This window comes from Centropristis striata, chromosome 8, assembly GCF_030273125.1.
Source record: "Centropristis striata isolate RG_2023a ecotype Rhode Island chromosome 8, C.striata_1.0, whole genome shotgun sequence".
Lineage (NCBI taxonomy): Eukaryota > Metazoa > Chordata > Actinopteri > Perciformes > Serranidae > Centropristis > Centropristis striata.
The window spans coordinates 34,434,919-34,458,952 of NC_081524.1; the positions used below are offsets into that span (position 1 = coordinate 34,434,919).

The following is a 24,034-nucleotide window of genomic DNA, read 5'->3' on the forward strand; positions in this document are numbered from 1 at the left end:
TTGCACATGCTACTTCAGACAGTAATGTTTGTCACAATCAGTATCACAACAAAGTACATTACAAAAGTTCCCTATTATTTGCTTGACATCAGGCACCAGTGCAGCACCGTATATAGCGTGCTTGTGTTTTGGATGCAGAGTGATAAGGACGGTCGGCCTATCCTTATTTGTTAACATGATGCCATCATATCAGACAGGCCCAGTGCGTTGAGAGCAACCTATTGCCCATACGTGCGTCCACGGCCTAGCCTCTATACTTGCCTCAGATGTGAGAGACTTGGGATAAGAGTGATTCATGCTCCCAGGTTCGTTTAGAGGACTGTTCAATCTACAGGCCTCAGAGCACAGAAAATAAATTACAACAATTTCGACCCGCATCCAATGGGTTCGTGATAGATCCAGCATGTAACGTCGTACTGCTCGTTAAGCCCAGAGAGATGTGGTCGAGCTGTAACCATCCACACCTTGTAGCCTACTAGGTCCAACCCAAAATAGGGTCACTCCATAATAATCAAACGCATATATTTCAGGAGGTGTTCTTTAAGCTGTTGTCATGAAAGGGTGCGGGATGACAAGTCAGTGGACAAAATGTGATAAATAACTACAAGCTGTGCGCATCACTCCAGCACACTCGACCCACAGTACGGATTTCGCCCATGAAACCAGTCAGTGCCTTTTATCATTTTTGGCAACAATGTGGCAGACCACCAGTGATAACACCGACAGCTCTACTGTAGCTTTCCCAGAGCCAGACTCGCCCCTTCCCGACTTACCGGATTTGAAAAACGCCGCTATGTCTGCCGCGTCCTTCGCAGCCTCATCTAGTCCCTCTCCTGCGCTCATGGCTGTGGTCGCTTGTGCGGAAATAGCGATAGCTATCCTCAAATGGTTTTATTGTTGCAATAATTATTGATCAGCAAAAGCGGATCCTGACGCCTTTCATTGAAGCAGATCCGGTCATACAATCTGTGCTCCCTTCATTAAGCGAGAGACCTCCTCCTCCATTTTGGCCGAGAAGGGAAAATCCTGGCGACCGATCGGCGGCGCTCCCGAGTTGGGACGTGCGAGAGGGGAGGCGGAGGAATGGGGGTGATAGTGAGAGAAGGCGGAGGTAAAAGAGGAGGGGAAGAGGACTGAGGGAGGAGGGCTATTCCGTTTCGAGTGGTGGGTGGGGGTGGGATATCCTGGGATTCCGTTTTGGGGGGTTTTGGTGCATTGTGCGCCACCCAAATTTAGTGTGCGCCACAGCACATCAGCAGCCCCCAGCGTCACTCACTGCGGTGCTGATGCGGGTTGCGTGGGAGTCATTCTTCAGGATTTTATGCCTTAATAGCTTAAGCCCAGATGTTATGAGAGATGTCATATGGGCACTATTGTTTTTGCATTGGTTCGTGTAACAGTAGTAGTAGCAGCCTGGTAGTAGCAGCAGCAGCAGCAGCACTAGTGTAGTAGTTTTCATATTTAACCTTATTTTATAGGCCCGTATAGCTGAATTTTTGCAGAAACGTGACTTTAATATTCCCATGAGGTCATTGAGTTCTGGTAATGCATTATTTATTTTCCAAACAGTGATGGCCTGTTGTATTATTACAAACCGTCGACAGGGGTTATATGTCTTTTGCACATGACTGATCGTGTTTTAGCAGATAAGAGGAAGAAAATGACGACGAAGGAGTTTAATTTTCTCTTCATCTCCTTGTGATGAAGATGATGCTACAGTATGAGGTCATTTGCCCCACAAATCTAACCCAGTTCTCCCTGACAGCTGCAGCTCATTTCCTTCACCTAGGGACAGTGCACTGCTGCCATCTAGGGGTTGCCTTTACAAATTGCTCTTGGTAGAGGCTATCCATTTCAACAGCAAGTGTCGTTTACTCCACTAACATAAGGGTCTAATAAATAATATAATTAAATAATTTGTACTGACTCAAACACATCCTATATCACATACATCATTTGTTTGGCGTTCTGCCTTACAGATAGCTCTGGCACGTGACGTCATCTGTTTGGTTGTCTGATTGACGCAGCTGTGTAATCAGCAGACACACCTGCAATTAATTAACGTCAGGCCTGCTAACGCATTTAACTCAATGGAGTCTGGGGGGTATTTTGTCCATTTTTTAATCCTTTTCAAGTCATTTTGTGTCTGTTCTTGTGTCTTTTTTCAGTTGTTCTGTTTCTTTTTTGTCATTTTGTGTCTTCTTGGTCATTCTGTCTTCTCATTTAGTGTCTTTTTTGGTCATTTTGTGTCTTTTTTTGGTCATTTAGGGTAATTTTTTAGTCATTTAGTGCCCTTTTTTGGTAATTTTGTGCCTGTTTTAGTCCTTTAGTCCAATATAAAATGTGATTTTGAATCTTTTTTTTTTTTTAACTTTCAAAACTCTATCCTGCTCAAAGAATTTTTAATGTTGCAAATGTGAAAAAAGGTTGCAAATATAACATAAGAGGGTCACATCCAGCTCTATAATTTTATACTAAATACATTTGAGCTTGTCTCCAGTTTTACTTCGTATATCATCATCAAACTGAAACTGTCCTCGTGGAGTTTGCAGCCAGAACTTATAGGTAAATTTACAGTTGGGCTCCACGCTGCTTTGTTTTCTGGTCTGGATGTGATTAATAAATTATGCTTTAGTCAAGGTGCTGTAACGCCTGGACGTAAGTTACAACAGTTGGCATTAGCTAGTTGAGAAGAACTTAAAACAAACTATGTTTTGCTAACCATGCTAAGCGGCATCTTGAAACATTTGAGAGGGAGACTTTGACATTTTTAGAGAAGTTATACAAAACAAGTAGGCTAGTTTAGCCTACCAACAGTGACTTACCCTTAACGTTAAGTCTTCCTCCCTGCTCCGACAGCTAGAACTGATTCCGTGGCCTTTGTTGGTGGTCCTCTCTGTCCATAAGCTACTTTCAATTGTTTTTACAATTATTTTCGTATGCAATACTTTGTGTACACAAACAAACAAAAATAGCCAATGGATAAGTTGTCTAACTGTATGGCCTACATTTCGGCTTGTGTGACTCTTATGTAGACACCTTCAAAATAAAGTGTTACCATATCTTGCTTAAGTCACAAAGGCAATGTTCAAAAACTTGCCTAAAATTTCTCTTAAGTTACATAATTTACACACAGTGTTATTACTATGCCAATAGCCATCCTTTGTTACATCTTTTTTGAGTGAAATGATCAATTAATGTCATATGTTACACTTTTGGTGAAGTTTTTTGTGTTTCCTGCAAAACTTGAAGAAATGAGTTAGGCGATTATTTTAACAGGGTGGCGATTTCCTACGGGGCCAGCCCATTATACCCTGTCTGCCCCTTTAAAAGTTGTCCTGTTACCTTGGAAACCACTGACAACATTCACGAGTACCACTGGGGAGACGCGTGGAAGGTCAGGCGCTTCAACCAGGAAAACAAATCTCAGAAAAATGTAGCCTAAATAAACAACGTACATGACGCCAATGAAGCTGGAGATTTAAAGTCTGGTCGCGGAAAACGGCATTTCTGTGAAGGAATCTTGTAGCCATGTCCTTCAGCTCAAAACTCGCCAAAGTCAGCTACAGGAACAGACCCACCCAACCTTCTGTCCAAGTGGAGTCACTCAAGGAGATGCAGGTAACGTTGATTTAATATCCATTATAGTGTGACACTTTTTTTGAAAGTATTTTCAGTGTCCACACATGCAAAGGGAATGCTTACAATGAACAGTCCTATGTTTTTGTCCATGTGGCTTAGAGAGAACTCTGAGTGTGGTAGCTATTGTTTTAGTATTCTTTTTTGGTTCAGTTCTTAATTGGGCCATGTTAAGAATCCTCATGCACATGGCTATTATGGTTGTTTTAATGTATCACATTAATATCACTGGGTTAGGATTGTTTAGTAATTTAGTTGTGCACTATTGCCTAACTTAATTTAAGACTGTGTTGTATCCATCCAATCTAATCAAATCAAATCAATCTTTTTACTTTTTTTATTAATTACTTTATTCATTCCCGAGGGGAAATTCAGTTAGTCTGGTAGAATCTCTTGAAGAATGAGACAGCCTGATGGCTGCAGGAGCGAAGGATCTTTTGAATCTCTCCGTCCTGCAACGGAGAGAGAGGAGCCTTCCCCTGCTGGTTTTTTGGTCCATAAAGGTTTTGTGTAGCGGTTTCAGGATGACCTGGAACATGTTGACAGGTCATCTCTCCACCACCTCCTCCAGTGTGTCCAACCTGGCTCCAACCACAGAACCAGCTCTTTAGACCAGTCTGTCCAACCGCCTTCATCTCTGTGTGTGATGCTGCCTCCCCAGCAGACTGCAGCATAAAACAACACACTACCACCACAGACTGATAAAACATCTGCAGCATCTTACTACAGATGTTTAGAGATCTGAGCTTCCTTCAGAAAAAGGGGCGGTTCTGCCCATTTTTGTAGAGAGTGTCAGTGTTTAGGGACCAGTCCAACTTATTATCCAGGTATACACCTAGATACTTAGAACTTGGCACCACCTCAATGTCCACCCCACAGGTATTCACTGGCTGAAGAGGGGGCTTGAGTCTGCGGAAATCTATGATCATTTCCTTAGTCTTTGAGGTGTTCAGAAGGAGATAGTTCTTGTGACTCCAGTCACTGAAGGCTTTTATCAGATCCCTATATTTAGATTTGTGTCTTTGCACAAAACACAAAACTAGGAATGCTAGACGTAATAGACATATTTAAAACAACATGGGCTCAGAAAGGCATGCTTTCCTCTATCACTTTAAGGCTCAACAGTTGTTTTTTTTAAATAGGTGTAGGTTTCTTGAAATAGAATGAAATTATTCTGTTTCATTTGTAAAAAAAATAAATAATTGGAGGAATTAATTAAAAAATAAATTAATCTGCACTTCATTTTTAAATCAACGAGCCCTGATAACTGCTGTGAGAACCACTACATTATTAAATTCACTGGCTGCTCAGTAGTAGATTCATTGGCCTCACAGCAATAGTTAAAAAAATAGCTGGAGTACAATCTGTTGTACTATGTGTTGGTTGTGTTATGAGCCACAGTCCACTAGATGGTAGTGTATAATTGCTGTAATTTTAGATTAGCCTCAGAAGGCTGGATAATGTTCCTCAAAGACGTGATTTGCAAAATTGGCATATGAGTATTGAATATTGGAGGTTAAGGTTTTGTTTGAGTTGTGTGTGTTTTTTATTTTTTAGTGTCTACTTAAAGCTTGTGAAAAATGCATCCCAACCTTTCATACAGGTTATAAAATCAATATTCCTTGGTTAAAGTGCATTTCTTCATTATAACTCTAGGCCAAAAATAAGATGATAAATACTGCACTATACAGGCTACTGTAATATGTAACAGTCCTGCAGTGACAAGAAGCAGCTGTACCGGACTTTGTGGATTTGCTCCATTGCCTACATACAGTATGTGGACTGATAGAATTTTTTCTCCTCAAATTGATTCAGTTCACTTTCATTTTAATGCTACACTGACCACAATGGAATGATATGTATTCACATGCAAATTTAATTATTCTAGGTTCTCATGCAGTTATTTGTGTGGTTTGTACCCATATATTTAAAAAAGAAATGAGTGATATAACGACAAGCATAAAACACCTCCCTCTTATTAATGCATTATTGTTAAAAGAGAATGTGATTTGTTAAAGAAAACACAACTATAATCCTGACTCGAGACTTGCTATGAAACCTTAGTGTTTTACAGCAACTGGTGTTATTTTGCACCTGAAATATTGTGTCATGTTCTCTGCTGATTGCAGTATGTGCAGGCTTACTTTTGAGGACATCTTAGGTGCTAATCCTAATTGTGTGAATATCAGACAATTTTTACAGTCTGTTATTATCTTCTTTATGTCCGTTTGTCTTTGTCTAGTAATAGACTTAAGATAAAGTCAAAATAAATTGGATTTGGGATTTTTTTTAAATTGCACCCAGGGCTGGTTAGAACTAAATACACAAAGTCCATTAAAAGAGAAATGGTCCAAGCGAACATGCAGAGTCCTCAGAGTTTTTGCTGCTGCTGCCACAATCTAGTGAAGTTTTAAAACAGATTTGTTTAAGCTCCCCATGTTTGTGTCAGTGTTCGCATCCTCTGGGAGAACAGTGGACCGTTCTCTGTCTTACTCCCTCTCTATGTCTTTCTCTTTCAGATCTCACCAACCACCTCATTTATAATTTACAGTCACTCTCCTGTTTCATGGCAGCTCAAAACCAGACAGTTCAACTTAGAAAATCCGTCATGGCATAGTGAAAAATTGATGACCCAGCTGCTTTTAAATGCAAAGCTTTGCAATCATTTCTTCAATATCAAACCATCAGTCAGATCCTTGTGGAGAGCTGTGCTTCTCATCTGCTGGGCATCACAGTAAAAGCTAATGGAATTTAATATTAATTGGGGGGAAGTTTGTGTGTGTTTTAACTGGTTTAAAGATTAGTCTCCCCGGTAGAGCTGTAACTAATGATTATATTCATTATTCTCTAATAGATCTATTATTCTTTTCCCAGTCATTCTTCCTATCTATAAAATTTCTAAAATAAGAGCCCAAGCTGGCATTTTCAAATTTCTTGTTGAGTTCAAAACCAGATGGGATTCGATTTGAAAATATATACAATGGAGATAAGCAGCAAATTCTCACATCTGAGAAGCTAGACAAGCAAATGTTGATAAACGAGTAAAACAATGAATTTTCAAAATAATTGTTAATTAAAGTTAAAGTTATGTTTTTCATATTGAATTCAGTATCTTTAGGCAAAAAGTCAGGAAAAATTAGAAAGCCAAATAAACCACCAGTACAGTTCTGAAATGTTACATCAAGTAGTTCCATTTCACAATGTTAAAAACCTTGATGCAACCATCACATGTTTAAAACACTCACCCTGCAATCATTCACAACGTTAAATAGAATGAGATTTTCATAAGATAACAAACAAACCATTTATGAGAATACATTTTTAAAAAAGCACAATGCCGAGGCCTGATAAGTGTCACCATTATATTCTTAGCTGTTACTACAATCACAACAGGACTAGTATCAGTCAGTTAGCATACAATGGTAATGCATAAAATATCCAAAAAGGTGTTTAGTTTGTGAAACCGCAATCTTTAAGAAGTCAACAAATGTATTGTTATGAAGCCTTTTTTTTCTTCATTCATACAACACTGAGACACTGTATGTTTTATCTTTGTTTTTGCATATACATTTGTGTGTGTGTGTGTGTGTGTGTGTCGGAAAATGTCACCTACACTGTATTCCAGTGTATCAACAACCTATCCACCCCCCACCCCCTCCCACCCTCATCCCTGTCTCCCCATCCCATTGCTATAATAGACTTGTAAGGTGAGAGCAGGACCTTGATAATTACTTTGCAGACAGATGGTCATCCAACACCGCATTATCTAGTTAGCAGTCCCCTTTTAGGAGCAACACTCTCATAATTTCAGGGCAGTAACCTTTCTCACATGGCAAATAAGAAGGCTGATTGCTCACATTCTGTAGCAAAGCCACTTGTTCTCTGCCTTGTCTTCTTTGTTGGAAGCTGTAATTCTCTAATGTCATGTAAAGCAAAGCCAATTAAGAGGGTGGAATGAGTTGAATAGAAGTGTCAGACTGAAAGGCCGACGATGCTGCATTTTAAACCAGACTATCAAAACAAGGTAAGGTGACCCAAGACTTCTGAAGTTACAGACAACTTGGCTTCTGGGATATCTAAGTTGGCCAAATGTAATTCATCATTAATGTGTCAGGATTCAGTAAACAGCTGATGTGTTTGTATCTAAATTTGACTGGTAGAAAACTATACGAATGCTAAAGCAAAGGGTAAAGCATAGAAAAACAGGTTTTATTTATGTCTGAAAGTCTATATGAAAATGTTTTAGCCTGCTGGAGGTTATGCAGGCTTCCCACAAGGAGCAATAACGGTGGATTTTATCTGACAAGAGCCTCCGTCTGGTATATTTATAGGAGAAAGATATGGCAACCAGTGAGAAGTTCAGCATTTTCCTGAATGCACTTCATGAAGTAGACCAAAGAGAAATGATTTGAAACATCCGTTATATCTATGTATCATTGAAGTGCACATTCTTTTGAATGCAATATGAGCTATTTTCTGTCTTTTGTAGTTACTGCAGCTACACCATCTGCATGCATTTGACAAACATTTAAACACTTGCATGTAAGTCATGTTTTCTGCTTGGTTAAATTTGTTTTTAATATTGCTGTTACCATCCAAATTACTATTATCAAAATTACGCACTAAGTAGTAGGTAGAGATGATAACCTAATGCCAGATTAGTTTTTTTTCCCTCCCTTTCTGTCATTTTGTGGGCTTTGCTTATGTCATTCTGTATCATCAAATACCAGAAAATACATAGGAAAAATATAAAAATATATAGGAAAAATGACAGAAAAGATATGTGGTGCCTGCTAATGCAGATCTAAATGTTTAGGAATGCACTTTAATAGGTATGTACTTCAAATTTACTAAAATGATGACCAAGTTTCTGAATCACTCACAAAATTGTATTTTAGACTGAGTCATAAGTCTGTAATGAAAGAACTGAATTTTTTCTCGTAAATCTGCGACTTTTTTCGCACAGATTTGCCACTTTAAATCTCTTAAATCTGCAACTTTTTTCTTGTAGATTTGCCACTTTAATCTAGTAATTTGCAACTTTTTTCTCGAAATATTATCTGAAGTTACCAAATATAGTTCTTTGCCTGATAAAGGGTTAAGAATCTTCCACTTTAGGTCCATTACAATAACAACTGACAGCTACTGTATGTTCCTGCTTGCTAGCCTGTCCTTTGAAGGAAGCGACACTGATGTATGTGCTCATTGTGTGTCTGTGTGTGTTCATTTGTGGGTAAGGTGTAGAGATGTCATCATCTGAATCTGTTCAACCAACAATATCATCTGTGTCTGTACATGTATACTGGAGGTCATGTATTGCCATACTGAATATTCATTGTCAATACAATTTTTCAAAGCATCAAATGGGCCTATAATTCCACATCCTTTATTAATTTCAAGAAACATAATGGCTGATGCACAGACATGGCAATCGTGACTTTTCCTCTCCAAAGTAACTTGTAGTAGAAGGAATATTTGTATCACATTTGTGCTTTCCTAAATTACATATTTGGATTTGAGTACATCCTTAGTGAGTGTATTCTCTCACGCTAGTTTGTGGATTGTGGTGATTAGTGTTTGCATAAAGTGTTGTTTTCTTCATGCATTTCTGTATATTTACCACAAATTAATCCAGAATCTATACCCCGGTTTATAGCTCACAAACTGACAGGAGATGGACTTGAAAACTCCATAATTGCCATTAAAAACAAAGCAGGCATGGCTTCAGCAGGCTGACTGGTCACGACTGACAACTTGATAGGGCTACTCACTTTATGGGTGAGAGTATACAGCTCCCCTGTGTAGATGTAGATGAGAAAGTGATAGCAGGATATAGAGAAGATATAGCAGGCTTTGAGTCGGAGAGGCGAGGAGCTGTCATGTCGCAGGTGTTTAGAAAGCAGCTCTGGAAACAAACCGTTTCCAAGCTCATTCGGGTAAGAGAAATCATGTAGCACAGTTGTTGTTTTGCTGTGTCATTTAAAGGTTCTCTCCCATTTTAGTTTTTCCATCCACAGAATTCTCATGTATTCTGCCAAGCCCTGGCATCTTTTATTTACCACCGTTAAAAGAGCAAAACTAGCTGCAAAACTTTATCCACTGTGTTGACTTTGACAGTGTGTTATTTTATTTCCACAGGAAGAAGATTTAGATTAAAAAAAAAATGGACTTCATAATTTGCTGTGTTTATTTGAGCTTTGGCAGAGTGCTAAAACATTTTGAATTGCTTTTTTAAATATTTGATAAATTATCATACTATACTCCTGCCTAACTGTCCTGCACAGCTGTTTTCATTTTAATTCCAAAAGCCACAGTTTGTTTATTAAAGGGATTGTCAGTCTTACTACAGCTTATCTCAGGATGGGGCTTTGTTTGCCTGTGAAAGCCATTAATGTTGTTAATGTTACTACATGGCTCTGTCAGTGCTGGCTTCTGCCTCTGTGTTATAGGAATAACGGAATATGCTTGTGTGTGTGCCTGTCATTGTGGGAGCTTATTGTTGTTAGCAAGTGTATTTTGTGTGTTTGTGCAATGCATTCAGCAGTGACTTAGGTCTGCTTGTTTGAAGAATCGGCACTTCACTGCATTGTGTCTGTATTGTTAGTCTCTAGGCTGAAGACAGAGTTGGCTGTTCACACAATTTGGAATAAAGGCAGAGACAAGGTGTGAAACGGCTCGTCGCTCAGCAACTGATGGCTTGGCATGCTTTTTTTTCTGGTTGACTTGGTTGCGTTTATAAAATGTGTGTGTGCATCTCAAGAGACTTTAACAAGGTTATCACAAGCTGGAGCGATTCATTATCAGAGTTCGGTAGTGGAAGAACTGCTAATTTTCTAACTTTCTTTAATAATTGTCCTTTACTGGATTTTTTATATTATTTACAATATGGGATGGAATGATTTTCGCATATTTCTCATTTACATTGAACATTTTATTAAAGTGATCATGGGGGGATTTATTCATTTATGTATTGCAAGGATCTCTATGAAGCAATATTTTTTCTTAACTCTGTTGAGTTTGATTTCTAGGCTGGGACATCTTGCAGCACTAATACTTAACTCAAATTAGTATTTTGACATATTTTGCTATTATCAAATATTGCACCTTCCTGTGATTTGGATATTGCACAAGTCCATAAATGAATATCTCTATTTATAAAGTAAGATTGGGATTTTTCACCTAAAAGTAATAGTACTTTTGAATGGGTCTCTTTGTGTTTCAAATGTAAGATAGAAATCCAGTACACCTGCACAGCAATGGAGAATATTTCTCATTTGGAAAGTCAAATACGTAGATCATTGGTCTTGAAATGAGATCACCAGACTAGAACGAGACTTGTGCACTTGGTGGTGCATAGTTCTTATACGAGTGAGCCCTGTGTTCTACATGGGTTTTTACAATAAATCTCTATTCCTTCTCATTTTTAAGATATGCTTTACAAGAGTGATGACAGGGCACTGATACCAATACAAAGTCTGTTGGTAATAAGTGTAAGTTAAAAATATTTGTGTGAATAATAATAATAATAATAATAATAATAATAATAATAATAAACTTTATTTGTATAGCACTTTTCTTAACAAAGTTACAAAGTGCTTTACAGGCAAGAAATAAAAACAAAGTGGAAGACAGAAAAAAATACAATAAAACAACAAAGCAAAGTAAAGTGCAATGCAGACAAGTTGGAATCACAAATGACAAAACATAGAAAGTGGCACGAGCTGGGTGAGAAAACAACAACCAAGAGAGTGACTGAACCATATGCAGTGAGAGTACATTTCAAGCCTGAAATGTTAATGTGCTCTGCAAGTCTTCTGTTATCAGTTGAAGTGACCTGTGACTGCAGCCACTGTTCCTAAGAACAGTTTGTTTGGCAAGTATTGCCGTGGTTTCTGCAGATTTGTGGGCATTGGAGGTAAACTGCAGGTGGACACTATTTGCTTTATTTCACTACACAAACCTGAATGTCAATATGGTCATTGTCAGATCTCTTAGGCTGCTGGCTAATGTGTTACCGCTCTCACTAACCTTGTTGACATACACAGCTTGTGAGGTTGATGGCATGCTCCACCTCACTCTGGCTTCACATGACCAAATCCTCAGGCTCTAACTAACAAGAATCAATATCCTGACTCTAAACCACCCTGACTTAAAGAATAATTGTCCCTTCTCTCTTTATATCCAAGTCCATGCTCCCTGCATCTTGTTCTCCTTGCTTCTACCTGTTACCATACGCTGTTAAATTCTTTACTATATCTTTCTTCCTCCCACAATTTCCTCTTCCTTACATTTTTAGAGGTGGGGTTAAGTCAGTTTTTTTTATCATTTTCCACAGCTCTATACATACCCTGTTTTTGATCTTGTATTTAGCCCTTTCTTCGTTGTTTATTGTCTGTCATCCTGGCATCTTTCATCTATGTGTTCCCTTTGAGGTATTATTCAGGGCTCTCTCCCTCAAAATCTGTCACATCTATTCTCTCCAATCTGGTTCTCGATACTATCCGTGGGGACTAACCCATGGTGCTGGCATGTACGGTATGACCTATGCTGGAGCATATACTATAGATTTAGCTATCTGTGTCAGTTGGAATGAAAAAAGCGTTAAGGATAAAGCAGTGTTTTATAAAGTACTTTTCACAACATAAGTGTGTACTTAAAATACAGGGAAGAGAGAGGAGATGAGGGGAGAACAGGAGGGAAGAGCGAAAACTTGATCAGTTAATATGTCCTTCTCAAGGTTAAAGTTTAATCCAGTTGTTAACATTCTAGCTCTCAAGAGGTCTATTTTTTGCCTGGCTAGTCAAAGAAGGATGTTTTCCTGCTTTGTTGCAGAAGACTGCCTTTGAAAAGATGGTCTGACCGCAGTGACGTCAATGCAAAAAGTATGTTAGGCAAGCAAGTAGTATTCCTGTCCCCTGTTTAAAACGTAGAAAAACAAAATGAGTAAATGAGAGAATCGGAATGCACCCTGCAGCTGGCAAACCGCGCCACACCAGGTTTCATGTAATTTATTGGCTGACCTTGTTCCTGCGTTACTAAGCAGCGTAACCTGGCAACACATTGTGGCTGATGTTTTTGTGCCACCATCCTAAATACAAGCCATGCCTGATGTAAACTGAGTTCTGACTTTGGATGAGTGCTCAGGAGAGAAATGGAAATACTTCTCAAAAGTAGGATGATGAAAATAGAGGTGTGCATTTGGAATATTGACATCTGTTTTGGACATTTTTTGTCATTCACTTTTTTGGAGCTACACATGACAGGATTATTAATTAATTTAAGTGTTTTTTTTTTATTTTATGTTTTACATATTCTGCTCATTGGTTGACATACATAGAAGTAGTATATTTAAAATCTCTCTCTCTCTCTATCTATCTATCTATCTATCTATCTATCTATCTATCTATCTATCTATATTATATATATATATATATATATATATATATATATATATATATAAAATGATGCTCACACAGCTTTAATCATCTGTCCAACAGTGTCATGACTACATACCAAGTATGTGAAATATAATTTAATTACTTTGTGCAGTCAGTCATGTGATGGTTTTAGCGTCTTTTTCATCATCAGTGAACCAGAGCTGATGCTAAGCCGAGCTGAGCCTAATATTACAACAATTGTGTGTGTGTGTGTGTGCGTGTGTGTTTTGTTTTTATTTCTTGTTCTTTTTTTTTTTAGCAAAAGTTGAAAGAGGAACGTGAAGCTAAGCGTGCCCAGCTGGATGGAAGACATGACTACATCCTCAGCATCGTGGCTTCATGCCTGGGACTGGAGAAATCAGATGTGGAGGATGCAACACTGGAGGGGAATCAGGTACCCTGTATTTTCGACAGAAGGAATTTTTATTCTGTGAATCCTCAGTAAAAGCTGAAACAGCAACACAATGTCTATCTGTGGAGAATGTTAAGTCTTTTCATCTTTCTCAGATTGACCGCATGGAGCAGTTTTTTGTGGCTGAGGGTCTTCCACACCTCATGTTCTACTACCAGGACACTGAGCCAGTTGAAGCAGGTAATGTGAAAATGATACACTCACCATGCAAAAAAAAAAAAAAGTGAATAAAATGTGTTGACCATTTCTAATGTTGGCATCACTTTAAATTTAGGTTCTGTTCCCGTATTAATCATTTTATGTTGGCAACAGCAGTCACAGCAGTGTTTTTGTTGATCAGGTTCCCATAATCAATTTTGATTTCCCAGTATCTGGATTACAGAGAAAAATTGAGTTGTGATGGTACCTTGTGTCGTTCCTTCTTTATTTTAGCAGCACCAGCAGCAGCAACCGCAGCAGCCTCTGCGCCCCTCCAGCTTGTTGCCCAGCAGCCTGGTCGAAGCAAGAAGTCTAAAGTGTTTGTGACAGACGGGAGGGATGTGGCGCTGACTGGAGTGTGCGTCTTCTTCACCAGGGCTAACACTTCTAAGGCAATCACCTCTGAGAACATACACAGAGTGAGTCACAGAGTTAGTACCATTTTGAATGTAAGGATGAAGTCATGACTTTCAGGGTGATTTTTTTTTTTTTTTTTACTGTGGGGCCTTCTGTTATGTAAATCACTTGAATGACATATGCAGATAAATTGAATCTTTCAAAGTGATGGAAGATGAAAGTTTTATATGACAAAAGAACATTTTATTCCTTTTCCTTTGGCAGTGATTTCTCTTTGAGCCCATTCATGTGATAAATGGTTTCCCTTATGACAGCTTCTTTTCATCCAGAGCTAGTGAGACAATAGGGGGACAATAGCTCTCTGATACCATGGGCAGTTCTGGCTATTGATTCTCGCTGATCACCTGCTGTTAGCAGCAAAGCTAATCACAACCACTGATAAACAGGCATGTTTGCTACAAGACACTCACAGCAAGATGGAGAGGAAGGACTACTTTGACGTGTGTGTGTGTGTGTGTCCATGTACATGCCCACTATGTGAATGAAACTGCCAGAGAGCATTGTAAAAGTACCACTGTGTGTTTTTATTTAAATAAAATAAATGAATAAAAATAGTAATCATAGCATTAAAATAAACAAACAATCACATAAACAAATAAATAAATAAATTCTAGTTAAGTTCCAGCCTTTTAAAAATGTAATGACAGTCATGTCAGGTAATGCTCTATGGTGTTTGCCCTCTGCCATTAGCATTAGCCCATTGTGCATGCAAGCACAGAAAATAAGAATGTAAAAACAATTTTAAAAAATGCCCAAAACAAAAGGGAATATCACAAAGATAAATAAATTAGTTTCCTGGCGAGCTTAACCTTGCAAGTCCTAAAGGTTGAAGCACCTGCTCAAAAATTTTATAGATTATGGTTATAGCCTCCCGACATTTCACACACCCACAGTGTCATGAGGATGACATTTTTCATCCTCACCCAGGAACACATAGCTTTCTGGACTTGGCCTCTGAGCTCTCCAGGCCTCCCACAGAATGCCATTTAAAGCATTTGATGCACCAAGGCTTACTTCACCAGGTCATTTCAACTGGACATGGCAAGATTTCGTGCCAGACCATATCATTCAATTCCCATTTGGCTGTTATCCTGTCATTTCTGCAGGATCTTCTGGATAAAGGGAAAACATTTTCTACCATCAAGTTTTATCTGTCAACTATTTCTGTCTGTCACATTGGATTTGGTAACTTAATAGTGGGGAACACCCCCTTGACCGTTGTTTAATGAAAAGTGCTGGATAGCTGAGGGCAGTGTCTTAATGGATTTCTAGATTATGGGATCTACCAGCCACCATTTGAGTCCTTCGATCAGATAGATCAGAAGGTACATTAATTTAAAACAACCATAGTGATATCCATGCACACTCACTCCGTCTGGAAGGTATTCAGTTTGCTGTTGGGAACTTAAAAGTCCATCAACCAAACCCAGCTTTTGTTTCAAAGAATGCTGTCAGGTTGCCTAATAAAGCTGATATGTTATTTCCTGGTCTGCTTTGCATACAGTACCTACATAGACAGGACTAGGATATAAAGTAACGTTTGTTCATTGTCTGAGCCACATACAGGCAAACCTATAGAAGCAACACCTTTTCAATTGGTTGGTAGATGCGAGGATATACAGTACAGGCCAAAAGTTTGGACACACCTTCTCATTCAATGCGTTTCCTTTATTTTAATGACTGTTGACATTGTAAATTCATCAAAACTATTAATGAACACATGTGGAATTATGTACTTAACAAAAAAGTGTGAAATAACTGAAAACATGTCTTATATTCTAGTAAGCAAAGGGTGGCTACTTTGAGGAATCTAAAATACAAGACATGTTTTCAGTTATTTCAGACTTTTTTTGTTAAGTACATAATTCCATATGTGTTCATTCATAGTTTTGATGCCTTCAGTGAGAATCTACAATGTAAATAGTCATGAGAATAAAGAAAAAGGCATTGAATGAGAAGGTGTGTCCAAACTTTTGGCCTGTACTGTATGTTGGCTGCAAGTTGGACATCACCTCACTCTTTTTCAAGGTTTTACACATAGGACATCACTGTACCAAACTGGCACATGCAGTCGGGTGTAACCCTTCTTGAGGGACCTTACTCATGCTATCACAAGACCAGGGATAAATAAATTAAATGTTTGGATTCAGTAAAATGTTGCTTGTTTTTTTTTTGTCCGTTTGTTTTTGCAATGATGCACTTTTATCTCTTTCTAGGATGTAAATTTCAATATGTTGGATACAACAGAGGTGGGTCTGTTAAAAAGTGTGGAGCAGTTACTCTCTGAGATCTTCATCCCCACACTGAGGAAGATTAACCACGGCTGGGGGGAGCTGGCCAGTCCCCAGGCCCAGACTGTCAAACAGGACTTCATTTCATCATTGGAAAGCTTTGTGTCTGTTTTGGCTGGTGCACAGGAAAGCCTGCAAGAAAAGGTAAGAAAACATTCTGTTGCACAACAAAAATGAGTTTGATGTTAATGTTTACTTCAGAACAGATTTAAAATACCTGATGATGAAACACCTGTGACTTCAGTGAAGAGTTAATTTAAATATTTGTGCACTTACCAGATTTCACACCCATGCCAGTACTTGGAAAATTGTATACATTGCTTAGTCTAACCCGAACTCCACTTAGAAGAATAGATAATAATTTGCATAAATATGGACAAATAAGGGCTTTTTGAACATTTATAAACCATTTTAATCACAGTAGTTTAGTTTATTAAAGCAGTTAGACAATTGAAAACCACTTATGGCAACTATAAAACAATTGTAACCAGCCTTCTTTGTCAACATCACTTATTTTGAATAGATTTGATGTCGAAGTGAGTACTCACAGGCACATCCTGGCACAAACACAATGAATTCTAGACACGGCAGCAAAAACAAACCATGTTATGACTTGCCTCCAGGTTACGTTGAAAGAGTGTGACACATTTGACCTGCGGGTGCTGAAAGGCCCATCAGACTACATGACAGCAGCCAACAGCACAGAGACCACAGAAAAGATAGAGGCCTGCATGAAAGTGTGGATTAAACAGATAGAACAGGTGAGTCATGTTATCTAACAGGTAAGATGTTATCCTCCAACTTATCACATTTATCATTAAACCTGCTGTAATGTTGTGCTCCTTTATGTTGTGCAGAGAAGCTTGTGGTCAATATAATTTATTTTAGATTCTCAGTTACTTAAAGTATGGCTAAATTAAGTATTTTTTCAGCACACAATATTCAAGAATTTTGTTTCCCTTTACCACAATAAAATTACCCAAAGGAAATATGTCAGATTCAGGGGGAAAAAACAGGATAAACTGCGGAAATTATGCTTAAATTGTGAGGAGACATTAAGTACCATTTTTGTTGTCCAGGTTCTAGCTGAGAGTGACCAACTGAGAAAGGAGGCTGATGACCTTGGCCCCCGGGCGGAGCTAGACCACTGGAAGAAACGAATGTCCCGCTTCAACTACCTTTTGGACCAACTTAAAAGCCCTGATGTCAAGGCTGTATTGGGTGTGCTCTTGATGGCCAAATCTAAACTCATAAAGGTCAGATGTCACCGTCAGCCGCTGCTAGGTTTTAGCGACTATATGTGCACCTTTTTTTTGGTTTTCTGTTTCATGGGGCACTATTTTGATTCTGTCAAAATCTCTTCTGCCCTTTATATCAGTGTTTCAGACTTGTTTTTCTTCAAGATGATGTTTTTACAAAAGACTGTAATTTTCAGTGTGGCAGTCTTATATTAAATGTGATAAGGGTTTGTTTGTGTAGTCGTGGCGGGAACTGGACACCAGAATCACTGATGCAGCCAACGAGGCCAAAGACAATGTCAAGTACCTCTACAGCCTGGAGAAGTTTTGCGACCCTCTCTACAACAGTGACCCTGTGAGAAAAATACTTTTATCTCTTTAAAGATGAAGTTGTCTGCTGTATGAAAAGCAAATCAAATGCACTGTATTCATGTTGAACTGCTCTAAAGTTGTGGAATGGTACATTACACAACTCGTTCAATGTCAATGTGTGCAAGTAATTACATACTGTATGTAAGTTTTACAAACACTCTATTTTATAAGCTATGAATACTGTTTTACTGCAGGTATTGATGGTGGATTCAATCCCAGGTCTGATCAATGCCATCAGGATGATTCACAGTATTTCTCGCTACTATAACACATCAGAAAAGATTACATCACTTTTTGTCAAGGTAAGGGTGACTGCTATTCAGGACAATGCAGCAATGATAGAAGTGGATTATATTGTAATTAACAATAGGATTATCAAAGCTGGCAGTTTACAGTCGGGATATTGTCTTCATTTAACCCTGAGATCTGGCATTTTCATGTTTTTATGGATGAATAAAATGAACCATTGAAACTAAGGGCATTGTTATTAACCCAGAGTGAAAAACAAGAAGAATCATGAACAAAAGGATTTGGAGGATCTCCATTTCTAACATCCCAGAGGACAGGTTTTTTGAAAGATTAAATGTGAACAAAATGTAAACATCAGATTGTTTCATGGACCATATTACAGCACCATTGGACTAATTGCTCCTTTGATCTTTGACATCCTCATGATACGTGTACTAATATTTAACTACTTCAGCTCCGGTTATAGTCTCAAGTTATTCAAGTGCATATCTTCATTTCACTATACCCATCAATCCCTATAGGTGACAAACCAGATGATCACAGCCTGCAAGGCCTACATCACTAATAACGGCTCTAATTCTATTTGGGACCAGCCTCAGGATGTTGTAGCTGACAAAATCAAGGCTGCCATCCACCTAAACCAGGTACTACTTATTGGTAAAATAATTTATCATTTGTCTTTTCTTCAATTTTTTTGTGTTCTTGTCAGTTAAAGATGGGCTGTGTACCTTCCTGGAAAAGACGAAACAAACAAACAAAAATATAACAAAAAAAATGCAAATAATGTCATTGCCAATATATAAAAAATGTTAGCACCTTGATGTGATGGATACATGAAAATGAAAGTGACCAGTTTTCTTGTCAAACTGACCTTCAGGAATATCAGCGATTTTTCCATAAAACCAAGGAGAAGCTGGAACAGACTCCCTCAGAGAGACAGTTTGATTTCAGTGAGATGTACATTTTTGGGAAGTTTGACACATTCCAACGACGCCTCAACAAGATCCTGGAAATGTTCAGCACCATTTCCACCTACTCTGCTCTGCAGGACTCTAAGATAGAGGGACTGGAGACCATGGCCACCAGGTTTCAAGTGGGTATATTGTGGGATCAGTTTGTGGCCGAGACATTTCTAATATTGCTTAGATGCATTCCATTAACTGATGAAATGACACTTCTAGACAGCTGAGTCTGTATTTCTTCTGTCATTCATTGACGTCGGTATGTCAGTGGGTGGCAAATGCCAGGCTGATACAACAATGAAGAGAAGAGATCTCTTGTGCAACAAAGTTGATATTGTAGAATAACACTGTGGTCGTATATTTATTTCAATGAGAAGAAATAAAGAAGAAATATGTTAAAGAAGCATTTTTATATGCTGAGATATTTTAGACATTGTAAACATGGCAGTACAGCTCAGGAGAGAACAGTGTGTTACCAAAAGTTCAATTTTCTTAAAGAGCTTCAGGCTGTATAGCTTGACCTTGTCATATTACTGTCTTTTTCCTTTGTTTCTTGTTGTGGGAAATAGTTTGATAATTATAAATATACTCATAGAGAATAACACTTTAATTTCATGAAATGTGCATCACGCAGTCTAATGCTGTTTTCCCTCGAGAGTATATTGATGTGAGCTGTTTGTTTGTTTCTGCTTCCTTGGATGTACAGACTGCAGAAATGCAGGGAAAATGGGAGGTAATGTCTCACAGCAGTCTTCCACTTTTAGTAATGCATGAGCCATTTTCATAGTCGACTGCATGGAGTGGTAAACATGGATGTGAAGCTTTACCACTGTACATATCACTTAATAACAATATGACAATACTAACCTGAGTTGCTCCATTTATTTGAGCTTTTATGTTGTTGTTTTTAGTTTTTATTTGAGTTGAGGTTTCTCCATTAATTTACTAGCAATGCATGTAGTCATTTTAGTAATTGTTGTCATGTAGCAATTCCATCAGTCCTTTCATAGCCCAAGTAACCAGTTAGAGCTGGATTGAAATAAGCAGCAGACCTCTATTTTTGCAGAAGTGGACAGTTATCTCTTCAGTATATGAATAATTGATGGTAAGCTTTAAGATTTGGTATTACATTTCCACAATACACTCTTTTTGTCCTCCCAGACTTAGATAATATGTTGTCAGTATTAGTGTGAGGACACAGTTGGTTAAGGAAATGGCATTCAATAATCTTTCCAAACAGAATAGCATGTTTTTCCTTCTTAGGTTTGACTGCAGCAGAACAGTTTTCCTTTTTGAGAGGCTTTAAAACTTTCAATACATAACTGATGAATGTTTTAACATTTTAACTTATTGAACATATGTGTTTGTTTGCCTGTGTGTTTGTGTGTATTAGGCTATTGTGCTAAACATGAAGAAAAAACATTACAGCTTCCTAGACCAGAGAAGAACCGACTTTGATGTTGACTATGAAGAATTCTGTAAAAGCACCTCTGAGCTTCATGTAAGTTTAATATTACAGACACAACTAGTTCGTTTGTTTCCTCTATATTGTACAGTGCAATTTAAAGTGAATTATATATGCACATGCCCACACTATGCTGAGGAAATGTTTAATTGGGTGACAAGTAAAAGTGTGGCTTATATTGTTGTACTCTAGTGTGTATGTGCATTGTCTCTGTTGTAAAGATTTTTTGCCACTCGTCTTTGTGCTTGCAGAACCAGCTGAAGACTTTCATGGATAGCACCTTTGAAAAAATTCAAAACACAGAGAGAGCTCTGAATGTGTTAAAGAAATTTGAAAGGTAAATCATTTTTCTGCACTTGGCATCATTCAATGCATGCTCATCTAAAAAGGTGTTTCTCAGTCTCTGATTATCTCAGCTCAGAAAACTGCAAATTCTCTAATCCTAACCAGCTTATCAGTAATATGTAATTACATTCACATGGCATCTCAGGTTTCAATGAGCACCTAATGAAATGGCTGGAATTAAAAAACAGCAGGACTGTGAATAGCCCTCTCTCCCTGTGGATATTTCATCTCATTAAACACAGGTGTAGCTAATGACACAATTGCTGTATTCCAAAGGTTTGCCAGTTTCAGGGTGCTTTTTTTGTGCAGACTGGTTTACTTACATGATTTACTGGTACACCTAAAGTTCTATTTTTGTGCTATCAGTTTTCTGCTATTACTAGTCTAAATGTCATGACATGAGAAAGGTGTTTAAAGTGACTATACCAGACCTTGAAAAAAAGAGATGTAATTGCTAGAATACCCTATAACTGTTCATTGTATTCACAATTTAATTATTAAATTATTAGAATATTGATTGTCTGCTTTTCAATAACTTTTATTTTCTGACTCACTGGAAACAGATTGGGCATCCCAGACCTTGGCATTGATGAGAAGTACCAGCGCATTTTGCAAAACTACGGCCGGGACATTGAAATGGTGTCCCGTATCTACATGAAGCAGAAACTGGACCCCCCCATTGGCCGGGACATGCCCCTTGTGGCGGGACGTATCATGTGGGCCCGGCAGCTGTCCAGCAGGATCCAGGGTCCCATGGATCTCTTTCAACAGGTAATATTGAATTTCTGCCTCTCTACAATTACATTTTGCTGGGTCTAAGTGTGTTTTTATTTTTTTATTTATTTACATTAGAATTGTCATTGCATTTTCCTTCTGAAGTTAAACATTATCTTTCTATCCTTGTGTAGCATCCTGGTGTTCTTTCTACACCAGAGGCCAAGAGGATAATCAGGAACTTTAACAGGGTAGCAAGAGTCCTGTTGGAGTTTGAGATCCTTTACCATCAAAGCTGGATGAAAAAGGTAAAGAGATGCATGTAAAAAATGGACAACTATAGTTCCATCATATGCAATGTGCACATACATAAGTGTGTTTTCTCCCTTTTTATTTACACCTAATGCTTTTGGTCTCAGTTGTGTTATTTTTCTCTGTTTCATTTTCTACTCTCCCCCCACCTCTTCTTTCTTACAACCCTCCCCTAAACAACGGAACCTACCATGATACCTTCTGCCCAGATGGAGGATGCCCGGGTGGGCCTGCAGGCCTCTCTACTGGTCAGATCTCCAGAGACAGGGGAGTTGTTTGTGAACTTTGACCCAGAAATTTTGACCCAGATCAGGGAGGCAAACTGCATGACAAGGATGAACTTGGAGATCCCACCATTTGCTGCGCTGTTGCAGCAGAAACAGGACACCCTGAAAAAGAACTATAACAAATTACAGGTGGATATTACACACAGTTGTACACATCTGCAAATACATACTACAAATAAATACATAACTATAAGAAACAATATTTAAGGCCAAATTTTTATTGTACATTTATTTAAAAAAAAACTATAAAAGACGGTGTCCTTTGTCTTTTATGTTAAAGAGTCCCACATTTAAAAGTGCATTCAGTATATCAGGGTAGATCATTTCAATTGTACTTAGAGCAATTTCTACTGACCAGCTCAGTTAAACACTTTTGTGAATCAGTACTCAGACTGTATTGATTTTTCTATCCTTCCAGTTAATGTTGAGTGAGAACACCAGAGTACGGGCGAAGATTCAGAGTGCTTTTGAACAGCTGGCCATGCCACATGTGGCTAAGGTAAGATGTTATGATACAATTTAAGTTGCATTTAAACTATTACCCTAGCCTGCATGTTATTTTTTAAATTTAATTTATTGGATAGTGGTATGTATACATTTCTGATTAATGTAGCCTGAATCTAATTAAAATGAACTGCCCAAGATCTAAATTGTAATTGATAACAATTTAGATCTTGGGCCTCGTGTGAGGAGGGCCCACAAATACTTGAATGAATGGCTGTGGATCCAGGGAGGGGCCCATAGAGAATGCTTACGTACAGGGTCCAGTATTTTTGGCTATGCCACTGATGATGGTATATATTGAGTAATGTCTAATAGTTTTATGACTATTGAAAACAGAACATTTTAGGACTTTAAACGCTATAAGTACTTACAGTGATTTATAGGCCTAGTGATAAAGACATTTAATCACATTTGCATGTAATTAGCCCGTGCTTTCCTTCCCAGGTGTGCCCCAATGTTGTTTAGCTGATAATTAAGCAAGCAAGCACAGGAGAGGGTGTGATGTTATACTGTATATCATCATGGCTGTGGCCTCATGGCCTCAGATAATCAAGCACCATTTATTAAGAGTAATGAGTACTAATGGATTGTGATATATTTGTATATTTAATCATTTATTTGGCTGCGCCAACCCACATAGTTCCACAACTCTCAGGACTGAACTAATGCATAGCAACACGTGTATTACTCCTTTGAGAAGTGGCTTTACGGCACTGACCAACCATGTCACTCACTTCGGTGAAACTATGCTAAATACTAAATACATTATAATAAAGGCATTTACAAGAGAACCCGCTTCTCTCTCTCCGTCTCTCTCTTGCGCTCTCTCTCTCTCTCTCTCTCTCTCTCTCTTTCTCTTTCTCTCTCTCTCGCTCTCCTGTTGTTGTTGTTTTTTTTTTAATATTTAACACATGCCGTGAACCTGACAAAATGAGTCTGACTTTGCACATCAGCTCCTGTACAAAGTGCATCATCATACATCACTGACTTGACAGGTGGATGAGGCTATACAACCGGGTTTGACCTCCATCAATTGGACATCCCTGAACATAGACAAGTACCTCGGACGCATCGACAAGGCTTTGGGTGAGCAAAAAATCCAGTGAGATCAATAAGCTACATGCTGACACATAAGCATCTCATCACTGGCTGCATCTAAAAAGTTTTATCGATTCATTGTGTTCTCATTAGT

At 38.3% G+C, this 24,034-nt stretch overlaps 2 protein-coding genes across 3 annotated transcripts in view; one reads left to right on the top strand and one right to left on the bottom strand.

Annotated features, from left to right (window-relative positions):
* triob (trio Rho guanine nucleotide exchange factor b) overlaps positions 1 to 1,001 on the bottom strand; it is a 117,365-nt gene extending 116,364 nt beyond the window's left edge. For both annotated transcript variants that reach the window (XM_059338642.1, XM_059338643.1), the window contains exon 1: positions 774 to 1,001. In XM_059338642.1, coding sequence (XP_059194625.1) covers positions 774 to 843 — 70 coding nt within the window. In that variant the 5' untranslated portion in view covers positions 844 to 1,001. The remainder of the gene's footprint in view (positions 1 to 773) is intronic.
* Positions 1,002 to 3,483: 2,482 nt separating this feature from the next.
* dnah5 (dynein, axonemal, heavy chain 5) overlaps positions 3,484 to 24,034 on the top strand; it is a 97,952-nt gene continuing 77,401 nt past the window's right edge. The window contains exons 1-18 of the mRNA XM_059338345.1: positions 3,484 to 3,621; positions 13,336 to 13,470; positions 13,584 to 13,668; positions 13,921 to 14,105; positions 16,320 to 16,538; positions 17,018 to 17,155; positions 17,474 to 17,650; positions 17,874 to 17,987; positions 18,199 to 18,306; positions 18,775 to 18,897; positions 19,131 to 19,346; positions 20,609 to 20,716; positions 20,932 to 21,017; positions 21,589 to 21,796; positions 21,934 to 22,047; positions 22,261 to 22,467; positions 22,757 to 22,837; positions 23,838 to 23,928. Coding sequence (XP_059194328.1) covers positions 3,532 to 3,621; positions 13,336 to 13,470; positions 13,584 to 13,668; positions 13,921 to 14,105; positions 16,320 to 16,538; positions 17,018 to 17,155; positions 17,474 to 17,650; positions 17,874 to 17,987; positions 18,199 to 18,306; positions 18,775 to 18,897; positions 19,131 to 19,346; positions 20,609 to 20,716; positions 20,932 to 21,017; positions 21,589 to 21,796; positions 21,934 to 22,047; positions 22,261 to 22,467; positions 22,757 to 22,837; positions 23,838 to 23,928 — 2,485 coding nt within the window. The 5' untranslated portion in view covers positions 3,484 to 3,531. The remainder of the gene's footprint in view (positions 3,622 to 13,335; positions 13,471 to 13,583; positions 13,669 to 13,920; positions 14,106 to 16,319; positions 16,539 to 17,017; positions 17,156 to 17,473; positions 17,651 to 17,873; positions 17,988 to 18,198; positions 18,307 to 18,774; positions 18,898 to 19,130; positions 19,347 to 20,608; positions 20,717 to 20,931; positions 21,018 to 21,588; positions 21,797 to 21,933; positions 22,048 to 22,260; positions 22,468 to 22,756; positions 22,838 to 23,837; positions 23,929 to 24,034) is intronic.